The sequence below is a fragment of the Saccopteryx leptura genome, chromosome 3 (assembly GCF_036850995.1).
Source record: "Saccopteryx leptura isolate mSacLep1 chromosome 3, mSacLep1_pri_phased_curated, whole genome shotgun sequence".
Classification (NCBI taxonomy): Eukaryota; Metazoa; Chordata; class Mammalia; order Chiroptera; family Emballonuridae; genus Saccopteryx; species Saccopteryx leptura.
The window spans coordinates 127,780,868-127,799,774 of NC_089505.1; the positions used below are offsets into that span (position 1 = coordinate 127,780,868).

General features: G+C 40.8%; 1 protein-coding gene and 1 non-coding gene across 2 annotated transcripts in view; one reads left to right on the plus strand and one right to left on the minus strand.

The window, feature by feature from the left end:
* NDC1 (NDC1 transmembrane nucleoporin) overlaps positions 1–18,907 on the minus strand; it is a 66,043-nt gene that overhangs the window by 26,889 nt on the left and 20,247 nt on the right. The window contains exons 6-11 of the mRNA XM_066376335.1: positions 14,647–14,755; positions 12,550–12,601; positions 10,212–10,347; positions 8,773–8,865; positions 2,491–2,572; positions 175–333 (exon numbers count right to left, since the gene is read on the minus strand). Coding sequence (XP_066232432.1) covers positions 175–333; positions 2,491–2,572; positions 8,773–8,865; positions 10,212–10,347; positions 12,550–12,601; positions 14,647–14,755 — 631 coding nt within the window. The remainder of the gene's footprint in view (positions 1–174; positions 334–2,490; positions 2,573–8,772; positions 8,866–10,211; positions 10,348–12,549; positions 12,602–14,646; positions 14,756–18,907) is intronic.
* On the plus strand, positions 9,678–9,753 carry TRNAA-GGC (transfer RNA alanine (anticodon GGC)). The gene has a single exon. It is a non-coding gene; the product is annotated as a tRNA-Ala (tRNA).

Sequence of the window (18,907 nt, forward strand, 5' to 3'; positions counted from 1 at the left end):
TCTACAATGATACTGAGTTCTTTTTCTTGGTTTAGGACAATATCCCATAGACTGGATCAAATTTCCCTAAAAATATCTATCTCACACTCATCTATATGTCTTTAGATTAACTACTATCATCTTTCCTAGAAAAAAAAAGCAATGCTTTCCACTCTCAGAAGTACAAGGAGTTACCTGGGGAATTCAATTTCTTAGGTTCCACTGGGTATGATGAAGACATTATTCTTCCATTAGTAGCAGCAGCTTCTTGGTAGAGAACCAGTTTCTGAGTCATATCATTTAAAAGATTCAAACACTCCCTTGAAATAGCTGTCCAATTGTGGGGATGTCCACCTAGGAGGTCCAAACACCAACTTTTAAAATGTAGATAATCGTAGTCTCCAGATGAGGAGAAAAGTCAATTAGAAATGCTACATTACACTTTGCCTCGGGGCCCATTTTTCTCAGTTAAGCTATTTACATTTATGCAGCAATTCAATAAATATTTGGATGAAATCATTTTCCCAAAAGTCTACAAGCAAAATCTTGCTATTTTACCATAAAAAAAACCTCTCAAACTGATCACTAAAGTAAAGCCAAACACTAGAGTATGGTTTGAATGCAAATGCTCAGGACACTTTACGAGCAGTACTGATCAGACTGAAGATTAAGACAACAAACACCAGCATGTCTAATGAGAGGCACACCATGGTCCCTGGAGAGGTCTAAATTATTGTGTCTGACCCACAGAGCTTCCTTATATTTTCATTTGTAAAACAGTCCCTATTTGCTATTATAATCATAGGACTTTCACATTATTTGGTAATAATCATACTTTATACTGGAAGAGTATACATAGCTGCTGGCAATTTAACTTAAAACCACTATGATCCTTACTCTTATTCCCTTACTTCTCATTATCATTTGATTTTCTAAGACTTTTATTTCCTAGGGCTGTCATGTAAAAATCAACTGTGTTTCACTGTATTAAATACAATAGCAGGAGTCCACGGAAAATTGGTTTCCCCATCCTGGGTGCCAAATAATCCCTCTCTACTTAGGTCCTTTCTTAACCATTTCCTCTTTACAACTCAAGAGGAACACCACTTCACCTGCAAACAAACAAAATACTTCATCAGTAGGCCCCAGAATGTTTTGTACTGCTGTAACTCAGAACCACTAGGGAACTATGTAAGGGTTCAGTTACATTCTAATAATATGCCCTAGAATGCAAGTTCTCTGGCAGAGAGCATGCCAGCCTGTTACAGTTTACTTGAATATCTGGTGAAATTATTTAATGTACAGAGAATTCGTAAGTGAACCTAAGTCTGATAGAAAAGTACTGCTAGTTCTGGATTTTTCATGTTACTGAAAGAATGGCTTCAATCATTTATATTTTTATACAACTGGATTTTATTCCCATGTAACACTTAACTATACAGGTTTATTTTACAATCTGGGAATTGGCACATTTGTCAAATAATAAAAAGCTAGTTAGAAAAACAAAATGAAAACCTATCCAGTTCTCTGTTCCCCAATTGTGGTTGGGGCTGGAATGGGTTTTATTCCCCACGAACAGGGCAGAGAGCACTGGCACAATTACAGTTTGAAGAGGCTGGCAAGTGAGAGTCACCAAGAGCATCTCAGGGTCACCATCAAATCTAGCTCCTTTCTGGGGTTTTTTTTTTTCTGAAACGAGAAGCGAGGAGACAGAGAGACAGACTCCCCCATACACCAGACTGGGATTCACCCGGCATGCCCACTAGGGGGCGATGCTCTGCCCATCTGAGGCTTTGCTCTGTTGCAACCGGAACCATTCTAGCACCTGAGGCGGAGGCCATGGAGCCATCCTCAGTGCCCAGGCCAACTTTGCTCCAATGGAGCCGTGGCTGCGGGAGGGGAAGAGAGAGATAGAGGGGAAGGAGAGGGGGAAGGGTGGAGAAGCAGATGGGCGCTTCTCCTGTGTGCCCTGACCAGGAATTGAACCTGGGACATCTACACACCAGGCCAATGCTCTACCACTGCGCCAACCTGCCAGGGCCCCTTTCTGCTTGTTTTTGAGGGAGGAAGAGTTGCATGGCAGGAAGAGAGAGAGCTCTGCACTTAGGAGTTAAATGACAGAACTTTTTATTCCAACTCTGATACTAACTTTATTTAAGCTACTTAATCTCTCCAAGAGTTAGGTCCACCTGATATTTAAGACCCCTTGTAGCATTAAAACTTTGGACATTTAAATGGTTTCCTGCTCTAAAACTATCGACCTACCCCATGCTTTCTTCAAGTTAAGGGAATGAGGGGACTGAAGGAAATAATATAAAAGCTTAAAAATCTCTTTCCTGATGATATAATGTCTAACTACAACAACAGAACACTTTTGTTTCATAAGATTTAAATCTTAAATTCATTTAATGGGCTCACTTGTGTGTGACATTTTATTAAATATACCTGTTTCACCAAAAACTTTAAGTGGAACACTTTTTACACACACAGGTTTATTACTTTTAGCATTACCTGGCTGGCTAAGACTAAAAACTTCTTGTCTTCGTGAAGGAGAATACTGAGAAAGCAACATCAGGTCCTGTAAGGCCAAATACTAAAAGGGAAAAAATATATAAATATTCTTTAATTTTTAATCTTTATATAAAATCTTATTTATTAATTGGGCTGAGCATGATATATCTAAATAGAAACTAGCTGAAATTTTTCATAAAGAAAACAATATTTATCCCTCCTTTTTAAACTTCTAGAACTTCCTGCCTCCATCTTCTATAAGCTAGCCCACCTACTACAGTATGTTCCAGCTACAAGGAACTACAGAGCTCTGTGTTCTTTCCCACCGTTATACTGGGAAACTTAAACCTCCCTTCCTCTTGGAACTTTCCCTGGCCTCTCCCACACTACCATACACTAACACAGTTCTCACATGTGGCACTGAATATAATTTATTGTAATTGCCTATTTACTTGTCTCCTCTAGTTCCACCCACCAAACTGTGAGGCCGGAACAAAGCCTTTATGCTACTACATTCAAAGGTAGTGCCTAACACACAGAAGACATGTAATGTCTATTGTACTTTACTGAAAATCTTCCTTTTGTTCATTAGCAAACCTCTTCACTCATCAATCAAGAGGCCATCCTTCTGTGAAGCTTTCTTTTTTTTTTTAATTTTTTTTTATTTGACAGAGACAGAGAGAGACTCAGAAAGAGGGGTAGATAGGGACAGAGAGACAAGAACGGAGAGAGATGAGAAGCATCAATTCTTCATTGTGGCACTTTAGTCATTCAATGATTGCTTTCTCATATGCTCCCTGACCCAGAGGCTACAGCAGACCAAGCAACCCCTTGCTCAAGCCAGCGACCCTGGGTCCAAGCTGGTGAGCTTTTTGTTTGCTCAAACCAGATGAGCCCACGCTTCAGCTGGCGACCGCGGGGTACTCCGCCTACCAGTCCAACGCTCTAACCACTGCACCAACGCCTGGTCAGGCTGTGAAGCTTTCTTACATTGGTCCCAAGCAGAATAAAAGGTTCCCACTATACTCACCACAGTAAATTTTCATTAAATTATGCATCTGCCTTTCCTAGTAGGCTGTGCTACATCTTATTCATCATTATACCCTAGTAAATAGAAGTGACTGACACCTGACCAGTAAACAAAGACCTATCAAATATCACTGGGGAACAATTATTTTTTTCATTTTCTGTTGCATGAAGTTTTAGAACTATTTCTATATATTTCTGCATCGCTGATTCCAAATCTGAAATCCGTTTTTTGGTGCATGCTCTAGTTTTTATGCAATTTTAATTTCTTTTTGTTACACTTAATGGCATGCATTGGTTTTTAAATTGGAGTTAAAGGGCAACGACTCTTGGATTGAACTAACCACAAGGCAATTAATGTTTTACAAACATCACTTTTACATAATTGTAGTTGTTTTTAAATGTAAAAATTTATTATCTGATAAAAACACTCTTATTTTGTTTTAAGATTGAATCATGGCTTCTTTGAGTAGGCGTAAATGTAAGAACAGTCTTGACACCTTCTGTTATATATGTGGCTGTTACACACTTCAACGTCAAAGGCGCAATATTTCATCATTTGTGACACGTAGGTATATTGCCTATTTTCAAGTTCCCCTTGGCGATCAAGACAAGAATTGGGCTCCTCATATTGTGTGTCATAATTGTGAGGAAATGCTTCATGACTGGACAAAAGGAAAATGCAAAGGAATGCCTTTTGGTATGCCCATGGTTTGGCATGAACCTAAGGACCACAGCAGTGACTCTTATTTCTGTTTGATCCATACAAAGGGCATCAGCAAGAAAAAACGGCATATGATCACATATCCTAATATTCCTTCAGCAATACGACCTATCCCACACTCTGAGACACTCCCAGTTCCAGTTTTCAATGGTTTTATTTCTTCTAAGGATGAAGAAAGTGAACATGGTGATCAAGTGCATTTTAATAAGATGCATGAGGAAATGGTTGTAAAATCTGAAGGGTCTTCTTCTGATGCCAAGCAAAAAGTCATTAACTCTCAGCAGTTTAGCCAACCTGAATTGAATGACTTAGTAAGAATGACATAAAAATTGTCCTCAACTTTCCAAAGTATGAGGAGCATAACTGGATCATTTGTGTGGATCTTAAAATGGTAAATTTCCTGCTAGGACAACAAAGTGGTTTCACGAAGTATCCTTGCTTTCTGTGTTTGTGGGACAGCTGAGCTCGGGAGAAACACTGGACACAGAAGGAGTGGCCAAAACATGAAGCTCGGGAAGTAGGGATGCAAAATATTGTGAATGAACCTGTAGTTAATCAAGACAGGATCATTTTTCCCCCACTTCACATCAAACTTGGCTTAATGAAGCAGTTTGTTCAGGCTCTGAACAGAGAAAGTGAATGCTTTCAACATATTATTTTTGCTTTTCCTGCCTTTTCTTTTGAGAAGATGAAAGCAGGTGTATTTGATGGACCCTCATATGTGACGAAGAATTTGCCAGGAAGATGAATAAGGAGGAAAAAGCAGCATGGCAGTCTTTTGTGGCAGTTACAAAGAACTTCCATGGCAACAAAAAAGCAGAAAACTATGGACTTCTGGTTCAAAGGATGCTGTTGGCTTTCCGTGACATTGGATGTAACATGAGCATTAAGATTCACTTCGTGGGCCCTGGCCGGTTGGCTCAGTGGTAGAGCATCGGCCTGGTATGCAGGAGTCCCGAGTTCGATTCCCAGCCAGGGCACACAGGAGAAGCGCCCATTTGCTTCTCCACCCCTCCCCCTCTCCTTCCTCTCTGTCTCTCTCTTCCCCTCCAGCAGCCAAGGCTCCATTGGAGCAAAGTTGGCCCGGGCGCTGAGGATGGCTCTGTGGCCTCTGTCTCAGGCGCTAGAATGGCTCTGGATGCAACAGAGTGACGCCCCAGAGGGGCAGAGCATCACCCCCTGGTGGGCATGCCGGGTGGATCCCTCAGGCACATGCGGGAGTTTGTCTGACTGCCTCCCCATTTCCAGCTTCAGAAAAATACAAAAAAAAAAAAAAAAGAGTCAAAGATTCACTTCCTGAACAGTTACCTTGATAAGTTTCCCAAAAATCTTGGAGCTGTTAGTGATGAGCAGACTACTGCTGGAGCATCAAACGAGATTGTCCTCAACAAGTACACAAACACAAGAGCTACAAACACAAATTTTTGCCTGAATAGAATTTAAATGTTTTGCGCAAATTTTATGATTAAAATAAGTGTTTTAATATGTTCTATTTTGAAATTGTAGACATATTCTGATGCAATCATATCTTTTAGTGTATTAGTGTATTTACTGCATTATATAAATTATTATATTTTCACAAAAATGATGCCCAAGAAGACATTCTACTTCATTATGTCAAACTAAATGTTGAAAATTTTACAATAAGATGAAAACCTAAAATCTTGAATTGCAAAAGAACTGTAGCTTACAGAGAAAAAACTAATGTCAGATTTGAGATCAGCATACTCAAATTAGGTAAGAACAAGTGTTTTTGTGGATGCAACAAAAATTTTGTTCCCCTGTATAACCAAATGAATAACAGGGATTTTTGTTACCTATTAAAGTACATAGTTGTTATTGATATTTAAAGGGAATCAAAGCCTCAGTGACTCATCTTCTTATTGGTTTATAACATTTCCACACTGTAATCAGAAGTATGGATTCTGGCCCTGGCTGGTGGCACAATGGATAGACTGTCATCCCAGAGCACTGAGATTGCTAACTCAATCCCAGGGTTACCAGCTCAATTCCAAGGTGACCAGTTTGAGCCCCAGTCAGAGCATGTATGAGAAGCAATCAATAGGGGCACAACTAGGTAAAAACTACAAGTTGATGCTTCACTCTCTCTCTCAAAAAAAAAAAAGCCTGACCAGGTGGTGGCGCAGTGGATAGGGCATTGGACTGGGATGTGGAGGACCCAGGATTGAGACCCCGAGGTCGCCCCCTTGAGCGCAGGCTCATCTGGTTTGAGCAAGGATCACCAGCTTAAGCACAAGGTCGCTGGCTCGAGCAAGGGGTCACTCGGTCTGCTGTAGCTCTCCCCCACCCCCCGTCAAGGCACATATGAGAAATCAATCAATGAACAACTAAGGAGCCGCAACAAAGAATTGATGTTTCTCATCTTTCTCCCTTCTTGTCTGTCTGTCCCCATCTGTCCCTCTCTCTGACTCTGTCTCTGTCACACACAAAAAAACAAACAAAAACAACCAAGTATGGATTCTAACTATTTCAATTCATTTTTAATTACTATGACTTATCAGGATCACATATATTATAAACCTACTTCAAAATTTAAAAATGAAATTTTTTAAATCAAAACAATTTATTTTCAATTAGTTTGATTTGTAAATTTATTGTAACTTAACATCTTTCAATTAATACATTTTTAGGATCATTATCATTATTCCTATCTTTATAGAGTTCACTGAATATCTACACACTATCAAGCACTACCTTTTCCTGTGTGTGTGACAGAGACAGAGAGAGGGACAGATAAGAACAGACAGACAGGAAGGAAGAGAGATGAGAAGCATCAATTCATGACGCTCCTTGGTCTCATTAGTTGTTCATTGATTGTTTTCTCATATGTGCCTTGATCGGGAGCTACAGCAGAGCAAGTAACCCCTTGCTCAAGCCAGCGACCTTGGGCTTAACCCAGCGACCTTAGGCTTCATGCCAGTGACCTCTAGGCTCAAGCCAGAGACCATAGGGTCATATCTATAACCCCACGCTCAAGCCAGTGACCCCGCCCTCAAGCTGGTAAGCCCATGCTCAAGCCAGATGAGTCCACGCTCAAGCAGGTGACCTCGGGGTTTCAAACCTGGATCCTATGCATCCCAGTCCGACGCACAATCCACTGTGCCACCACGTGGTCAGGCTAAGCACTACCTTTAATTATAATGGCCAACAACTACATGAGTAAAAATACTTGTTGATCCAGTGATTAAAAAAAAAAGAAAATCAGCCCTGGCCGGTTGGCTCAGTGGTAGAGTGTCGGCCTGGCGTGCAGGAATCCCAGGTTCAATTCCCGGCCAGAGCACACAGGAGAAGTGCCCATCTGCTTCTCCACCCTTCCCCTTCTCCTTCCTCTCTGTCTCTCTCTTCCCCTCCCACAGCCAAGGCTCCACTGGAGCAAAGTTGGCCCGGGTGCTGAGGATGGCTCCATGACCTCTGCCTCAGGCACTAGAATGGCTCTGGTTGCAACAGAGCAATGCCCCAGATGGGCAGAGCATCGCCCCCTGGTGGGCATGCCGGGTGGATCCTGGTTGGGCACATGCGGGAGTCTGTCTGACTGCCTCCCCGTTTCCAACTTCAGAAAAATACAAAAAAAAAATCCACAGTACTTTGTTTTACTTCCATGAAGAGTTTGTGAAAAGCTAATACAGACCCTGGCTGGTAGCTCAGTGGATAGAGCATCAGCTCGGTGAATGGACATGCCAGGTAAAATTCCTGTCAGGGCACACATCAGAAGCAACCATCTGCTTCTCCTCCCCCTTCTCTCCCTCTTCCCTCCTGCAGCCACTGGCTTGGTTAGTCTGAGCATGTCAGCCTCAGGCACTAAAAATAATTCAGTACTTGAGCATCAGCCCAATGTGGGGTTTCTGGGTGGATCCCAGTCGGGGCACATGCAAGAGCCTCCCTCCCTATCTCCCCTCCTCTCACCTAAAAAAAGAAAGAAAAAGAAAAAGGAGAAAAGCTACTGCATATGCTTGGATATCATCACATTTCATGCTTAGAAGTATTTTTATATCTATTCTGAATACAGAACTAGCTTACCTTATACACATACATTGCAATCTATACTTTCATTTTAGTTATTTACAAAGAAAACTAAAAAGGTAAAACAGCATTTAACCCTTTGAGTAGTTATGTTCATGTATGTCCTTGTGCCTCCTGACCATCCAGAGTATGACTGTACAAAAATTAATTTTTATTTTAAAAATGTGTAAGGCAACATTAAAAACAAGGCAAATGTATGTTCTTCTTGTTTCCATAAATCAGTTATCAAAAAAACATGATTTTAAGTTAATAAAACTGGAACTGGAACTAATTTCATTTAAAAAACTTACTCCCAGGGGTCAGTGAGCATGAAAAAAAACTCACTACTCAAAGGGTGAATACAGCATGTAAGTGATTTTTACAATACCAGTACTAGAATATTCTAGGCCCTCAAAAATACATCAGATTACCTAAATATACTAAATATTAAGTCCTCCATAAAATAAGTTAGAGATGACTGTGTAAAGATACAAAATGCATAGTTCTGGTACCTTTATGATGAGGGGCGGATTGCTGTTTAAAACTTTTGGAAGGCATTCATCTGACTCTTCTGCAAATGGTGGTTGAACAGGGAACAGATGAGCCTATCAAATATAATCAAAAGGACTATGAAAATGAGTCTTTTCATGACTTTATTACATTCAGTAGTACTAATTGAAAGTAATTATAAAAGGAGACAATACAACCAAATTAACAACTTCAGTGTTCATTGCAAAAGTAAATTGAATTAGCCTGACCTATAGTGGCACAGCAAATAAAGCTTCAACCTGGAATGCTGAGGTTGACGGTTCGAAACCTTGGGCTTGCCTGGTCAAGGCACATATGAGAAGCAATTACTATGAGTTGATGCTTACCACTACCCCCCTCCCCAAATCAATAAACAAAATCTTTAAAAAAAATTAATAAGTTGAATTAAAAATACCCAAACATACTACTTTCTAAAATGTTACTCTCCTAATTTTATTTGATCTCTGGCTACCAATAATGGAAATTTTAGAAACAAAAATTCTTGGAAGCTACTAAAGGATATAAACCTATACAGATGGTAAAATAAAACTCATTTTCTAAGACAAACACCTGGAGGATAAAGACAATGTAAATCCCATTCATTTAAAAACACTTCTTTACTATAAATTTTAAAGTTTAATTCGAAGAACAAATGTTTTATTGCCTTACATTTAAATACTTTCATAACACCCATACAAATAGTATATAAATATATTTTTAAATTCAGGCCCGGCAAGTATGTACTCAACAGAGAAATAAAAACCTTCAGAAGATAATTAGATTGTAGATAAAACACAGTAAATATGTAGATACCACTAGCAGTCTATTCAGTTTAGTGTCTAACAATTAAGTATACCAACACTGTTCCTCATAAAAAAAAAGTAAATGAGCCCTGGCCAGTTGGCTCAGTGGTAGAGCGTCGGCCTGGCATGCGGAAGTCCCGGGTTCGATTCCCGGCCAGGGCACACAGGAGAAGCGCTCATCTGCTTCTCCACCCCTCCCCCTCTCCTTCCTCTCTGTCTCTCTCTTCCCCTCCCACAGCCCAGGCTCCATTGGAGCAAAGATGGCCCGGGCGCTGGGGATGGCTCCTTGGCCTCTGCCCCAGGCACTGGAGTGGCTCTGGTCACAACAGAGCGACGCCCCAGAGGGGCAGAGCATCGCCCCCTGGTGGGCATGCTGGGTGGATCCCGGTCGGGCGCATGCAGGAGTCTGTCTATCTCTACCCATTTCTAGCTTCAAAAAAAAAAAAAAAAAAAAGTAAATGATGGTTATAAATGATACATCTCTAATGAAGTCTCAGAACAGACCAAAACCTAATTCACCAAAATGGCTTTGGACATAATAGCATACTAATCAGTGCTCTATTCAAAATAAATGTGTACTCCAAAATTCAAATGTAGTAACAAAAAAACTCAGTACTAACCTCTGTGGCATAGATTTTGAAGAGTATCCATGAGTTGTACCAACTTGTCAGGAGAAACACACCACATAACCAGACATGGTAGAGTAATGAGAGATTCAAGAGGCCACTCACAGTATCAAGAGACTTATGAAATTGCCTATGAAAGCAGAAATTACTATTTAATCCTATGGGAAAAATAAAATCTAAGCATTTAACAGATCTGGGGCTCAACACTGAGAAACAAATAAATCCCATTTGTAAAAATAATAGTAAGAGATTCCTATAATTTTGTACCCTATGAAGTTCCTGCCCTAATACCTGTAACGGGAACATAAAGGGAGCCTAGAGGGAAGAGCAGACCTAAACTAGCACTCAGTTTCTTGTGTCCGAAACCTTTACGGCTACTTACTATGCCTGAAAAATAAGCCAACCCCTAGATGTTGGGTAAAATTTTGATAGTTGCTTTGTAGTTGATACTTAAAAATCATTCAATAGCCTAGCCTGTGGTGGCTCAGTAGATGAAGTACCAACCCGGAATGCTGAGGTCGCTGGTTGGAAACCCTGGACTTGTCCAGTCAAGACACATACGAGAAGCACCTATGAGTTGATGTTTCCTGCTCCTCCCCCTGCCTTTCTCTCTCTCCTCTCTCTAAAATCAATCAATAAAATTTTTTTTAATCATTCAACATAACTTGCACCTCTCCTGGACCACATTTCAGCTCTACCTCTATACCCCATAGACAGTTTTATAGTAGCTAAAAAGGACATAGTACTAACTAAATATAACAATCTTTACTTTTAAAGTGATTTAAGAAACTCCATTAGAATGCTAAACAAAATAAATACTATCTCACCAAAACCTTGAATAGATCAATCAGCAAAGTCATCACAACCCTATAATCACAACAGTAAAAATAGGATTGGAACCTTTAACTGTTTATGTGTTGAGATTACATAAATCTCTAGACTCAAGACACTCTCAGTCTCTTCATCCATATAATGGAGGCATAATCTTTTTATATTACCTCTTAGGGCTATGATGAGATTTAAAACACCTTATAGTAGGAGAGCCCAGCATAGTACTTGACATTTACTTGTTGAGTCATTTTCAGCTTCTAAGTAAACATTTACTGAGACCTGGCATACATTAAGGACAGACTACCACACACATACAAACAAAATATGTTTTAAGTGAAAGGAGGAAAACGTATTATGTTAAATTTCTATTAAATATAATTATTTTTTTCTCTTTCCATCTGACCAGGTTTAAAATATGGACTAACATAATAAATGACCCATGCATTTGGTTTCATAACTAGCAATGAAGCAGAAGACAAAACTAAATTTTACCTATAAACTTTCAAAGTTAGGAATTGAAATCTACATGGTAGAAACAATAATAGCTCATAAACACCCATTTATGCCAATATTCTCACTCCCCAAAACTGATACTAGTGATATCCATTCATGATATCTTATAGTAAAATAATTAACAATTAAAAGAAAACATTAATACAGAAATTTACATTTATCTGAGAAAGAAAGATTATCTATGTGTAAAATGCATGGGAAATAACTAGAACAATATACCTGATTGCCACTTATGACCGTCAACTGGCTACGTGACCCTCCGCAATTTTGGTTTCCTCACAGGCAAATTTGAATACTGATACAGTATTAAAGAGCATTGTGGTTGTCTAGCACAACCTACCATAGAATGATTATTGAGGAGAAAAACAAGGACACGCATACCACACAACTCGAAGTCTATCTACTCTTATATAATATAAAAGCTTTATCCAACAAGAAATGAATTATTGCTTACTTCTCGGGACAATAACTAGGTGACTGGAGATGAGGGCAAGGAATCTTTTTTTTTTTTTAACAGAGACAGACAGAAACAGAGAGATGAGAAGCATCAATCATTAGTTTTTCATTGCGCATTGCGACACCTTAGTTGTTCATTGATTGCTTTCTCATATGTGCCTTGACCATGGGCCTTCAGCAGACTGAGTAACCTCTTGCTCGAGCCAGCAACCTTGGGTCCAAGCTGGTGAGCTTTTGCTCAAACCGGATGAGCCCACACTCAAGCTGGTGACCCGGAGTCTCAGACCTGGGTCCTTGGCATCCCAGTCCGACGCTCTATCCACTGCACCACCTCCTGGTCAGGCGTGGGAATCTTCTTCACGCATACCTTCTTATACATCATTGGAATTTTAAATGATGTGTATTCAAAAATGAACATAATTCTTAAAAATCTTAAAGACTGAACCAAACAAAACATCTGGAAAGAAGCAAACATCTAAGAGGATGAAAACATCTAAAAGAGTTAAAATTAAACTTTTCATAGAGCACTTACTCATCTATGTGAAGGTCCATAGCAGTGCTAATCCAAGCTTTGGGAATATGACCTGAGGGGGAAATAATAGAAAGCTATGAACAAGAAGTTATAAAAGCAAACCTTAATCATGCTTTCAAATATGAGGTTGATGAAACATCCAAATAGACACCAAGACTTCTGTCTAAATGCTAGATTGTTTGATTAGGAATGGGCAAGAAAAAAAGAGTAAATTTCTAAATACAGTACAAACAATCCTTGCTTTGTAGTTCCTACATGTACATATTTCGCTTACCATGGTTTAGTTACTAAAACCAGTCCCCAACAACACTATTCAAAGTTCAGTTGCCATAGCATACTAACTGTAAGCAACTCATTATAGCTCTTCTAGCTTTTCAGTACACAAATCAGCATGTAGATAATGAATGCACACCATGACCTATGACCAATCACATCTCTTCTTTCAAAGTCTGTTGGTGACTGGTCACTCACATCAGTTCTTCAGTTCAGGCACAGACAACAAAGCATGTAGTGTGTTGTCTCCTTGTCTCCCATGGTAAACCCACATAACATTTACAAAAAAGAATAAGTGAAAGAGGAAACTGGCCAAAAAAGACCAAAGCACAACAAAAAAATGAAAAGTGGTAACACTGGAAATTAAATTTGAAAGAAATGAAAGAAATAGCTGAGCATGGAAATGCTGACATGGTTCCTATGTCAGCCCAAAGTACAACTACAGGCATACCTCACAGATATTGTGGTATTCCAGAATACTGCAATAAAGCAAGTTGTAATCATTTTGCTGAAGGATCTTGCCTTTAATTTGTAAAAAATGTAACATCTGTGAAGTGTAATAAAGTGAAGCACAGTAAAACGAGGTAAGCCCGTATGAAAGAACAACCAGGCTGATTGTGGTAGGGTAATACAATGAAGTATTAACATTAGAATGACAGTTTTGAAAACTATGTAGAAAAATGGATTATAAAAACTACAACTGCAAAAAGCAGACAACAGCCTGACTGGTGGTGGCACAGTAAATAGAGTATTAACCTGAGACCCTGAGGTCCCAGGTTCCAAACCCCAAAATCACCGGCTTAAGTGTGGAGTTACTGGCTCAGCCTGAGCCCTGGAGTCAAGGCACTTAAGAGAAGCAATCAGCCTGACCAGGCAGTGGCGCAGTGGATAGAGCGTCGGACTGGGATGCCAAAGACCCAGGTTCGAGACCCCGAGGTCGCCAGCTTGAGCGTGGGCTCATCTGGTTTGAGCAAAAGCTCACCAGCTTGGACCCAAGGTCGCTGGCTCTAGCAAGGGGTTACTCGGTCTGCTGAAGGTCCGCAGTCAAGGCACATATGAGAAAGCAATCAAAAAACAACGAAGGTGTCGCTATGCGCAACGAAAAACTAATGATTGATGCTTCTCATCTCTTCGTTCCTGTCTGTCCCTGTCTATACCTCTCTCTGATTCTCTCTCTGTCTCTAAAATGAATAAGTAAATAAATTAAAATAATAATAATAATAATAATAATAAAAAAAAAAATAAAAAAAAAAGAGAAGCAATCAGTGAACAACTCAAGTGATGCAACTATAGTATATTTTCCCTTAATTACTCTTTGACAATCTAACCAATGAAATCAGTTGGGCTAATCACACAGATACAAATATAGTAAACATAAAAAAACAATCAAGAATAACTCTGTGCCCTGGCCAGCTAGCTCAGCAGTAGAGCGTCGGCCCAGTGTGTGAAAGTCTCAGGTTCAATTCCCAACCAGGACACACAGGAGAAGCACCCATCTGCTTCTACACTCTTCCCCTTCTCCTTTCTCTTTGTCTCTCTCTTTCCCTCCCATAGCCAAGGATCCATCGGAGCTAAGTTGGCCTGAGCGCTGAGGATGGCTCCGGTTGCAACGGAGCAAGCCCCAAATGGGCAGAGCATCATCCCCTAGTAGGAATGCCGGGTAGATCCCGGTCAGATACATGGGGGAGTCTGTCTCTCTGCCTCCTCACTTCTCACTTCAGAAAAAATACAAAAAACAAAAACAAAAAAAAAGAATGACTGTAACTGACATTTCTTCTCAGCTATGAACTAACACATACACTATCAAAAAGCATAAATTCTTACCAAGAAAATAATACACAATGCAGAAATTTCTAATCAGGAACAGTGATTCCATACAACTGTGTTTAACTAGTAGGAGAAAAGATCTCCTAAAGCGCAAGAACTTGTATTGCTGTGGGGAAAAAAGAAAACAGAATCAAACAGCACACCCAAACAGAGGTTCTAGTTTATTCTAAAGCAAGCATACAACTCTAATAGTCCACACATAAAACTATAATCACTGCATAAAAGACAAAATCATTCTAGGAGCAAAATAACAACTATATTGGATGTTAACATATTTAATGTTCATTTAAGGTCTCCCGGAAAGTTCTGTCCGTTTCTATCACAAGTTTCGACTCGTAAGCACATGTTTATTTGGCGCATGTGTGCCTCTCTATTTTTATCACTTAATGTATACATACTGACGTATCAAATTAACTAAAACAAAGTTGATTCACATTAGTCTTATGTGTGAAGCGATAGTGTACCCATGGCTACTGATAAAGTTCATTTACACCACTGTAATTTTTACAAATTTCAACAAGGAAGAAATGGTACAGAAGCATGTCTGTTGCATCCACCATATTCCCCGGACTTAGCACCCTCCGGCTATCACTTGCTTTTGTCCTTACAAAATTTTTTGAAGGGCAAAAAATTCAAAAATGAAGAAGATATCAAACAAGCACTGGTTCAATTTTTCGCATCAAAAGATAAAACATTTTTCAAAAATGGGATATACAAATTGCCCTCACGCTGGCAAGAAATCATTAATAATAATGGCAATTATATTATTTAATAAAGTTTTTTAACGGTAAGAAAAATTTGTATTTTGTTTTATTCCAAAAACAGACAGAACTTTCCGGTAGACCTTATGTTATATAACATCTCACTCATATAAAATCAGAAATGAGAAAATTAATATCAACCTATACTTATACTAAGGACTGTGGAGATTTTTTAAAAAGTACAGGCCCTGGCCGGTTGGATTAGTAGTAGAGCATCAGCGCAGTGTATGGAAGTCCCGGATTCAATTCCCAGCCATGGCACACAGAAGTGCCCATCTGCTTCTCCAACCTTCTCCTTCTCCTTTCTCTCTATCTCTCTCTTCCCCTCTTGCAGCCAAGGCTCCACTGGAGCAAAGTTGGCCCGGGCGCTGAGGATGGCTCCATGGCATCTGCCTCAGGTGCTAGAATGGCTCCAGCTGCAATGAAGCAACGCCCCAGATGGGCAGAGCACTGCCCCCTGGTGGGCATGCCAGGTGGATTCCAGTCAGGCACAGGCAGGAGTCTGTCTCTCTGCCTCCTTGCTTCTCACTTCAGAAAAACACATACACAAAAACGTACAAAAAAACAAAATAATAATAATAGCAGCTAACATTCTTTGGGCACTTACCACATATCAGGTATTATTCTAAGCACTTCACTTACATTAATCCGTTTAAACTTCAAAGTACCTTATGAAGGAGGTTCTATTATACTCAATTTACAGAAGAGAAAACCAAGGAGGCACAGAGAGGTTTACACAACTTAACCACTATTACCAACTAGCAAAATGAAAACCTGAGATTTTTAATTCCAGGTAGGCTAGCTTCAGAGCCAGCAATCTTAAAAATGTATACTGCCTGACTGGGCGGTGGTGCAGGGGATAGAGCATCAGACTGGGATGCGGAAAACCCAGGTTCGAGACCCTGAGGTTGCCAGCTTGAGTGCGGGCTCATCTGGTTTGAGCAAAAAGCTCACCAGCTTGAGCCCAAGGTCGCTGGCTCAAGCAAGGGGTTTCTCATTCTGTTGAAGGCCTGCAGTCAAGGCACATATGAGAAAGCAATCAATGAACAACTAAGGTGTCACAACGAAAAACTAATGATTGATGCTTCTCATCTCTCTCGGTTCCTGTCTGTCTGTCCCTATCTATCCCTCTCTCTGACTCTTTCTCTGTAAAAATAAAAAATAAAAATAAAAAAATAATGTATACTGCCTCTACACTATATTTTTATTTTATTTATTTATTTATTTATTTATTTTGTACTTTTCTGAAGCTGGAAACGGGGAGGCAGTCAGACAGACTCCCACATGCACCCAACCGGGATCCACCCAGCATGACCACCAGGGGGCGATTCTCTGCCCCTCTGGGGCGTCGCTCTGCCACAATCAGAGCCATTCTAGCACCTGAGGCAGAGGCCACAGAGCCATCCTCAGCACCTGGGCAAACTTTGCTCCAATGGAGCCTCGGCTGCGGGAGGGGAAGAGAGAGACAGAGAGGAAGGAGGGGGAGGGGTGGAGAAGCAGATGGGCACTTCTCCTGTGTGCCCTGGCAGGGAATCGAATCCAGGACTCCCGCACGCCAGGCCAACGCTCTACCACTGAACCAACCAGCCAGGACCTACACTACATTTTTTAAAATGTTATTATCTTAATAAAAGCAAGAAGTGATAACACTAGCCTAGGAATCAGGAGACCTGAGTTCTAGTGCTCTCCTCTTTCTGTACAACACTGAGCAAGTCCTCTCTATCTGTAAGATAAGTAGGCTGCCCCAGCTAAGGAGGTTAAGAATCAAGAAAAAATATGAAACTTTTCCTGAAGACAGTTTTTTTTTCTTTTTTTCTTTTTCTGAAGTGGGAAACAGGGAGGCAGTCAGACAGACTCCCACATGCGCCCGACCGGGATCCACCTGGCATGCCCACCAGGGAGCGATGCTCTGCCCCTCTGGGGCGTCGCTCTGCTGCAACCAGAGCCATTCTAGCACCTGAGGCAGAGGCCAAGGAGCCATCCCCAGTGCCTGGGCCATCTTTTGCTTCAATGGAGCCTCGGCTGCAGGAGGGGGAGAGAGAGATAGAGGAAGGAGAGGGGGAGGGGTTGAGAAGCAGATGAGCACTTCTCCTGTGTGCCCTGGCCGGGAATCGAACCCAGGACTCCCACACGCCAGGCCGATGCTCTACCACTGAGCCAACCGGCCAGGGCCGACACTGTACTTTTATGAAACAAGAAGTTGTTTGCTCCTCTCCCATTCCTGGGCCTAAAATGCCAATGAAAAAAAATTTTTTAATTATTGAAAAGAATCTAAGGAAACCTAATGAATAAAAGATGATCTTTCCAAATTCTGGTCTTCTTTTGTGCTTATTTTCTTATCAATATAAAAGAATACATATATTTTGTGCTTATTATAATATTCAGGCCAATCCTTCTTTAAGGAACTTCAAAAACTAAACAGTGAGATCTATGGTACTTAGGTGGAAGTTACACCTTCATACCATGTCTGCAGAGTCCTACAGCATCTTACAAAAAGCAGCTCCAGCCCTGGCCGGTTGGCTCAGTGGCAGAGCGTTGGTCTGGCGTGCAGGAGTCCCGAGTTCAATTCCCGGCCAGGGCACACAGGAGAAGTGCCCATCTGCTTCTCCACCCTTCCCCCTCTCCATCCTTTCTGTCTCTCTTCCCCTCCTGCAGCAGAGGTTCCATTGGAGTAAAGTTGGTCTGGGCGCTGAGGATGGCTCTGTGGCCTCTGCCTCAGGCACCAGGATGGCTCTGGATGCAACAGAGCGACGCCCCAGATGGGCAAAGCATCGCCCCCTGGTGGGCATGCCAGATGGATCCCAGTCGGGCACATGCAGGAGTCTGACTGCCTCCCCGTTTCCAGCTTCGGAAAAATGCAAAAAAAAAACCCCAAAATACCCCCAAAAAGCAGCCCCTATGAATACTTGGTCACTAAACAGCTCTAAATACACTAGCTTATTCAAATTCTTTCCAACTGTAAGATGTGGAATTGCATTATTCTGTGCAGCCCAGGTTGTTACACCTTCTCCCCTTGACCCCACCAAAAAAACCCTGCATAGTTTCTGTACTATTCCTACTGCAGCTCTTGCTTTAACCATTACTTACAAGGTACAGAGAGGCTAGGGAAGAAAATAGAAATTTCAGCAGATATGCAGAGAATAACTAATATGTACTCTTGTTCCCAAATTAGTGTTTTTCAATTTCCTGTTGAGTTTTGTCTGTGGTCTGGCTATGAGCTACTCTTTACTGAATATCTGCTATGTGCTAGGCTCTATCAACCTTATCTTATTTAATACTTTCAGTCTCGTTGGCCTACAGCAGGGGTTGGGAACCTTTTTGGCTAAGAGAGCCATGAACGCCACATATTTTAAAATGTAATTCCATGAGAGCCATACAACAACCTGTGTACATTAAGCATTATCCAATAAAAATTTGGTGTTGTCCCGGAAGACAGCTGTGATTGGCTCCAGCCACCCACAACCATGAACATGAGCAGTAGGAAATGAATGGATTGT